Here is an 8,078-nt window from a genome sequence, read left to right on the forward strand (position 1 = left end):
CATGCACTCATGGAGGGTTCTGGTCAGACGGAGAGACGGGACGCTGCTGGACATGGCGCAGGACGAGGTCAGGAGGATGCACGTGAGGGGTAGGGGCCACTTCAGGGCTTTGTATCGATACTACCTGTTAGGGCCCTCATCTGCTAGGGGGCAGTATGTATCTGTTCTCGGACCGGTCGTGTGTATGTTGTGGCTATCGTGTATGAATCGTAACTCTGTATGGTGGTGATTGCTTTATTTATAAAGCTGGGCCAAGTGGTCTTCCATTTAAAAAAGAATATAAATCCAATTCAACATTTAGGGAAGAATCCTCTCTTTTTCTTTGCACAATCAAATGTTCATGCAATCTTGTAGTTTGCGTGTTTTTCGAATCTATACATTAAAAATCTTAGTACTTTCTTTGGCTCTAAATACTTATCGCAGGATCAGTGAATCTAGACATATATTTTAGCCTATATTTTAAAATCTACACCAAGTACGTAGAGCTGAAGAAGTATAGAACAAAAGAGGCTCAAGTATTTTAAGCCGGCGAAATTGGTGTTGAACCTCAGTGAGGTGTCGCGGCGGCGGTATATTCCAGGGAAAACGTAGAGCGCACCAGGCGCCAAACGGCATCCTCCACCACCACAACTTCCTCGCCTCAGTGATCCCCTCCGCTTTGTCGCTTTCCCACCGCCCCAAAACCTCCAACTCCAGCCGGCGACGAGCCTTATCCCGCACCATAAATATACCCTCCGCGCTCCCATTCCCCTCCCGTTGACCCAAGCCTCGCCGCTCCCTCTCCGCCTCCGGTAAGCCTCCTCCGCGCGCGCCCCTTCCCGCACGAAGCCGCTGGCTGCGGGTGGGGCTAATCCTCCGCGCCGCCGCGGTTCCAGTTCCTCGATTTTTCGGATTGGTGCGCTACTAGGAGGACTAGGAAGAATCCGCAAAGCCTTGGGGTGGGGTGGGGATTAGTTCTGGAATTGGGGATTTTCTCAGGTTTTATAGGACTACTTTAGAGGATCCTACTGTACAGCTGCTGGAAAAACCGACGGTAGACTTACACTAAGGCTGCATATGCTTGATTATTCTAGTAGTTCAGTTCGTTTGCTTACTGTACAGCCAGATCCCAGTTTCCCATTTCATGCATTATTTGTTCAGCAAATTACTTGAATGAACCACAGCCGCATGGAAACAACTCAGGGAATTAGAGTTAACGAACTCATATATTTGTACTGTAAAAATAAATGGATCCCTTAAGCCTGGTTGAACTTACACTATACAACTGCCCTGCTCCTTCTGTCTATATTTCTATGCCGCATTTCCACGAATTCAAAGACCACACCAAGTTCAGTGGATCGAATTCCGGCTTCTCAGCAAATTGTGACTTTTGTTTACCAAGTTATGCTAGTCTCGATCAGTCGACCCGTGACACCTCGCTGCCATTCTTACCAGAGGGCCTCGTCATTAATTGCTCTTCTTGACTATGCAGTTCTCTCCTCGCGCTTATCGTTGACTAAACCAGGGTTGACAAGATCGAATCTACCAGCAGCTGCTTCATTATGGATACCGGCTGTTTATCATCTATGAACATAACTGGAGCTGCGCAAGTGCGGTCCTTTGTGGGGCAACTTCATACACAGAGGTGCTTTACAAGCAGCAGTGTCCAGCCGCTGAAAAGTAGTTCTCCAACGAGCGCTGGCTTGGCGTCTCTTGGCTCAAGGAATAGAGGGAAAAAATCACGCCGTGGGCTTGCTGCTCTGCAGGTTAAGATTTCGTCCCTGTTCGGAAAATAAAGTGGTTTCTCTATTTTATCTCACCACAGCCGTTTCTTGTGAAGTAATTGTTGGCATTGTTTGCAGGTTGTTTCCCAGGATTTACCAAGACCTCCACTGGAAAACACAATTAACTATCTGGAAGCTGGGCAGCTTTCTTCATCTTTTAGAAGCAGTGAACGACCCAGTAAACCATTACAGATCGTGATTGCTGGTGCAGGTCTGATGTAACTCCTGGACTAGAACATATATGAATTTCACAAATTAGATACCCCCCCTGAGTGAAGCACAACTGCCTCTTAGCGTTACTCGTCTCTGGTGTGAATTGTGCAGGATTGGCTGGACTATCAACCGCAAAATATCTAGCAGATGCTGGCCATAAACCCATATTGCTAGAAGCAAGAGATGTTTTGGGCGGAAAGGTCTGATAGTTTCTTACATCTGTTGCTTATCTCATCTCTAAAATTGTGCTGGTTATTTAATCTGACTTTTCAGTTGCTGTCGTCATTCTGAGTAGCTCACCTTCACCATTATTGTTGCTTGATTGCTTCTATCCTTGTATGCCTTCAACAGTTAGCTGCTTGGAAGGATGAAGATGGTGATTGGTATGAAACTGGTCTTCATATTTTCTGTAAGTTACGGTACTTCCTTGTTCCTTTGTGCCCTGTGTATAGCGTGTTTCCACTGGCAGTGTATAGATAGTATTTGATGCGTCAGACAAATATCTACATAATAATAAGATAGAACACCTTGAGTAAAGTACAAAATGATCTTTGAGGAGCCACATTTAGGTTCTGAAATTGCAAATTAGTGAAGAGTTTCATACCGTCAATTTTTTAGGTTGCTTGCATTTTATTAATGGGCCTTATTCTCTTAATAATATTTTTAGTGGGTTTTTTTTTGCGTGACCGTATGAAAACATATAGCTTAAATTTCAATGTTCCATACATCGTTGTTGGCATGGCTGAATATTTCTTTTGTCTATAAATTCTCTTCTACCAGCATTTCCTCCCTGCCAGTAGCTTGTGTACGGTATTCATTCTGTGCATGTATGTAACCATATGTTTTTTTTTTTGGGGTTTTAAGTTGGAGCTTATCCCAACGTACAGAATTTGTTTGGTGAGCTTGGTATTAATGATCGCTTGCAATGGAAGGAACACTCTATGATATTTGCCATGCCAAACAAGCCAGGAGAATACAGCCGTTTTGATTTCCCAGAGGTTTTGCCAGCGCCTTTAAACGGTAAGATCATACATAGCCCTGGTGTTGCTTAATAGATGAAAGAATGGCAAGAAAACTTAGGAATGCATCCTAGTGTTAGTTCTTTCATTTTGCTAATATTTGAATGCAACTAGTGAGGTATGTTAGTGCAAACAACATTGTCATGGCCATCCAGCTGTTCTCTTCCCATCAATGTCAGTTTATCATTGATTATGCATGTATTTAACAGGAATATGGGCCATACTGAAGAACAATGAAATGCTTACTTGGCCGGAGAAGGTGAAGTTTGCTATTGGACTTCTTCCAGCAATGCTTGGTGGCCAAGCTTATGTTGAAGCTCAAGATGGCTTAACTGTTTCAGAGTGGATGGAAAAGCAGGTATGAGCCCACCAAGTCAGTTAGACTCATCTCTTTGTACTGAACACATAGCCGTCTCAATTCACACTTGATATATGAGGATATGTTGTAACGCGATATTGCTGCCTTCCTTCTTTTGTTATATTTTTAGGAAGAAGCGTGGCTAGGTCCATAAATGAAACTATATGCTCAAGTTTCCATACTTTTTTTCCACCCAGCCCTTCTGTATGCAATGTAGGCTTAAGTAATGCTTATAGTTCTATTAATCTTGTAAGAAAATCCCAAGTGCACAACGATGTACTACCTCCTCCCCTCGAGGTAAAAGAGCATGTTAAACTATTAGAGCTGAAAATATGAAACTGAACATAATGAAGAAGGCTAAATATACAAGACATCCTTAATTTCATTTTTCTTATTTGTAATATAGATGTTTCTTTCTTTTGTTCTTCTCAATAATGGAGTCATATGGTGTCTGATACAGTTATTTAATCAGCACAGGGTGTTCCTGATCGAGTCAACGATGAGGTTTTTATTGCAATGTCCAAGGCACTCAATTTCATAAACCCTGATGAGTTATCCATGCAGTGCATTCTTATTGCTCTAAACCGATTTCTCCAGGTACAGCCCAATTACTCTATTCCTCCTGGAGAGATAGCTACATATTTGCAAAATATCTAGTATTTGTTATTTTGGTCCTTCGTTATCATTTAGTAAAAGAACTGCGTAAATTTGTAGGAGAAGCATGGCTCAAAAATGGCATTCTTGGATGGTAATCCACCTGAAAGGCTATGTATGCCTATTGTCAACCACATTCAGTCTTTGGGTGGTGAGGTCCGCCTGAACTCTCGTATTAAGAAAATTGAACTGAACCCTGACGGGACTGTGAAGCACTTTGCATTGAGTGATGGGACTCAAATAACTGGAGATGCTTATGTTTGTGCTGCACCAGGTGTGATTTATTTTCAAGAATCATGTTTTCTTTACACCTGTTCAGTTTAACTGACTAGCCTGTTATTCAGTTGATATCTTCAAGCTTCTTGTACCGGAACAGTGGAGAGAGATCTCTTATTTCAAGAGGCTGGATAAGTTGGTGGGAGTTCCTGTCATCAATGTTCATATATGGTGAGTTGATTGAAACTATTGGTTCTAAGTCAAGACAACTTCGTGTTTTTCGGTTCGACTTATATGGTCCTGCCTCATGTGTTATTTCAGGTTTGACAGAAAACTGAAAAACACATACGACCACCTTCTTTTCAGCAGGTATTCCTTTCTTCATACTCATCTTCCTGTTGGCACCTAGTGCATTTTGTTGTCTTGTATTCAAATTGAGCGTCTTCAATCCTACCCCTACATGCTTTGAATGTGTTTTTGTTTGATACCAAATACCAGATGTCCCTTATGTTGATCTTGTTCACTTCTGTTTCAGGAGTCCACTTTTAAGCGTCTATGCAGACATGTCAGTAGCGTGCAAGGTACTAACTCAAAGAGTTATTAATATTGCATAGATACTAATATGAGGCATGTGATCCTGCATTCTTCTTGGAATCCACCATATTAAGTATTGATTGCGGGTTAACCAGAATTGTACTTGACCAAAGGCCCAAATGCTTTTGCTAAGAAGGAATTCATTATTGAACTTAAAATTATAGATACCTTTGGCATTGCAAATTGTAGTTATCAATTACTGAAGTATAGCATTTTTGTCATTGCTAACATGTCAGTCGGCTGTTGATTTCGTGAATCATTTTAGTTTGAATAACTGAATAACCGTGCTAGCTTAACTGAAAGAATGAAGGACATGGATGCATACTCTGTAATTTTAATTTTCCCTTGTTCTTTAACTCTATGCAGGAGTATTATGATCCAGACCGTTCAATGCTGGAGTTGGTGTTTGCTCCAGCAGAGGAATGGATTGGACGTAGCGACGCTGAAATCATCGAAGCAACCATGCAAGAGTTAGCCAAGTTATTTCCTGATGAAATTGCTGCTGATCAGAGTAAAGCAAAAATTCGTAAATACCATGTTGTGAAGACGCCGAGGTGAGGACATTTTGCCAACACCCATCCTGTTGATTAATCAAAAGGACACCTGATGTGGTCTTGTTCTCTTACACTGTTTATATTTTTCTGGCTCGCTGTTACAGATCTGTTTACAAGACCATCCCAGATTGTGAGCCTTGCCGACCTCTGCAACGATCACCGATCGAAGGGTTCTATCTGGCTGGTGATTACACGAAGCAGAAATATTTGGCTTCCATGGAGGGTGCAGTTTTATCCGGGAAGCTCTGTGCCCAGTCCATAGTCCAGGTAAATGCTCTCCACGGTTCTGGTTGCACATAGATGAGTCAAACTTCTATTGTTGTGTTGGTGCGTTATGATATGGCATTATTGTGGTCTAATCACCTCTCTGCTTGCAGGATTCTAAATTGTTGTCCCGTAGGAGCCAGGAAAGCCTGAAGACAAAATCCGAAGTTCCCGTCGCTTCCTAGGTGTATTTAGTTAGCACACAATTCATTCTTAGCACATTCTGTGGTATTTTCACACTGTTGTAGAGTTGAACAGGTGATTGAGCTGATATCCATATTGTGAAAAAGGAAATCTGTAAAACGAGAAGCTGCATAAAAGCAGCTCTGATCCATATAGCAATTCGTACGTTAGACCTTTCCAGAAGGCAAAAGTGATAAAAAAAGGGATCTTAGATATTATCTTCATTTGCAACAATTGGGAACTGGATCATTAACCGCTTACTTTTCTGGAATTGTATAACATTAAAACATAAGGTTGGATCGCGACCTCTTTATGGAGGTGTCTACACGATTGGAGAACACGACCACGGAGTTTATTTCCTAACATGGGTGGCTGCATAGTAGGAGAATTGAAGCCAACGGAGTGTCATAGTAGTTGGTTTTTATCTTTTTTTTTATCGCATATTGATGGCTCTTAGATTTCGGAACGGCTGTGTGCATCCTGGTTTGCAGAGGCTGGGTGTAATACTTAAAACTTTTTGAGTAATAAAACGCCCCTTATCGAAAAATAACATTAAAACATAAGGTTCGTGTCAGCAAAAGGAGATGAAATCATGGATAATATCCAAGCATCTAAATCTTGTAAGCAAATGGGATTTATGATATTTGGCAGTTGCAACACCAAGTTGCAGTTACAAAAAGGAGGCACAGAGACAGGCCCTGAGATAACCTTCTCCTGAGATAGATGACGGGGCCTCAGTAAGTGAGATATTTGCTGCGCTCCCTACAGGAGGTATTGGTAGTAGTAGGCTGGTATAGTAGGTCATGCCCGAGATGCTAGTAGGTTACATCAGTTTTGGGAAGGTAATGGCTGTCTTGCATGATGGATTTCTGGAAGATACTTGAGCTTGAGGGTTTCCTTCGCATAGCTGAACGGAGCATCAGAATAGAAGATATTATGAGAGGCTTGAATTAGTAGAGTACTAGTATATTGGTTGATAAAGAATAATAGGGAATGCATTTCATTTCAGTGCATTCTAGAACATGCTCGCATTTCATCTTGGGTTGTTTCTCTATTTCTGGTTGCACATGCGTGCAATCTTGGTCTGCGGAGCTCATATGGATACACTTAGCCCGAGGACAAAAAAAATCTAAGAGCAAACCTATTGCTCTTTACATGCCAGAAAGCAAGAGATAACAGGGCCAAAATTCTTCTTTTCAAGATCAAAAAGGCGGCACCTGCCCTGCTTCCTTCCGTCCAATTGCCTCTCTCTCTCTCTCTCTCTCTCTCTCTCTCTCTCTCTCTCTCTCTCTCTCTCTCCCATGTTCGGCCCCGGCCGAATCCCATAGCCTCCCACGGCGACGTCCTCAAGTGATCAATCCGTGTAAGGGTCCTGAATATATCCTGCGAAATACTATGTTGCTGGGTCTCCCTCCCTTGGCTCCGTGGCGCGCGTCTTCTTCCTGTTTTCCGGTTGTTGGAGGTCCATATATCATCTTCTCCGAGCTCCCACAGAACCATCCCACCTCCTTCCTAGTACCTCTCCGAGCTCCACATATTAGCCTTGGGTGTTTCTGCCTCCTTTGGTCGATCCTTCTCCGTGTCCGATGATCACCGGGGACTGCGAAGAGTATCGGATGAGGGAAGCGTCCGTGGATGGACCGCTTAAGGCAGAGCCACCGGCCACCCGCATTCCTCAGGTAACAACAACTCCTCTTGCAGGCACGTCGTCCTTGTTTATTTTCATTTTTGTTCTTGCTGCTCATTGGTTTCATGCTTCGCTTCCTAATGATATGCTTTCTCCATTTACTAACAGTTACACGAGGGATGCTCCGGTGCTCCCCCCTAAGTGAAGTTGAGGGGTCATATTGAGTTTTTTTTTTTAAAGCGTTGGGCTAGCCCGAACCCATATCCAGCTCGTGTATACCCATATGTATGGATACGGTATATGTACGTGACGTTTAAAAAAAAAAGGTGATCACGTGAGCACTTAATTAAGATCTAATCCGCTTAAAACTCGCCGATCGTCGTGCATGTGTCTTCTGTTGCCGCGATCGTCGTGAGAAGAAGTTGTACTCCTCCGTCGTCGGAAACCCTAGCGCGAACACGAGTTGGTGGTGGTAGGGTTGATCTTCCTCTCGGGAGGGATCGATCCGCCGCCGGCGCGCCGGCCGTCTCCGCCGTCGTGCACGTCCCCTTCGTTGCCGCGATCGCCGTGAGCATTTTACTCCTAGTTGGAACCCTAGCGCGAGCCCGACGCATCAACCGAGCTGGTGGGGGT

At 43.3% G+C, this 8,078-nt stretch overlaps 1 protein-coding gene across 1 annotated transcript; it reads left to right on the plus strand.

The window, feature by feature from the left end:
- The first annotated feature begins 1,476 nt into the window (after window positions 1–1,476).
- LOC124701610 (15-cis-phytoene desaturase, chloroplastic/chromoplastic) lies at window positions 1,477–6,146 on the plus strand. Its single transcript, XM_047233702.1, has 14 exons — window positions 1,477–1,745; window positions 1,842–1,974; window positions 2,088–2,176; window positions 2,328–2,385; window positions 2,841–2,996; window positions 3,205–3,353; window positions 3,831–3,950; window positions 4,068–4,281; window positions 4,352–4,454; window positions 4,545–4,592; window positions 4,759–4,804; window positions 5,184–5,371; window positions 5,476–5,638; window positions 5,749–6,146. The coding sequence occupies exons 1-14, from the start codon at window positions 1,542–1,544 to the stop codon at window positions 5,818–5,820; spliced, it is 1,743 nt and encodes a 580-aa protein (XP_047089658.1). The 5' UTR covers window positions 1,477–1,541; the 3' UTR covers window positions 5,821–6,146.
- Window positions 6,147–8,078: the final 1,932 nt, after the last annotated feature.

Source organism: Lolium rigidum, chromosome 3 (assembly GCF_022539505.1).
Source record: "Lolium rigidum isolate FL_2022 chromosome 3, APGP_CSIRO_Lrig_0.1, whole genome shotgun sequence".
Classification (NCBI taxonomy): domain Eukaryota; kingdom Viridiplantae; phylum Streptophyta; class Magnoliopsida; order Poales; family Poaceae; genus Lolium; species Lolium rigidum.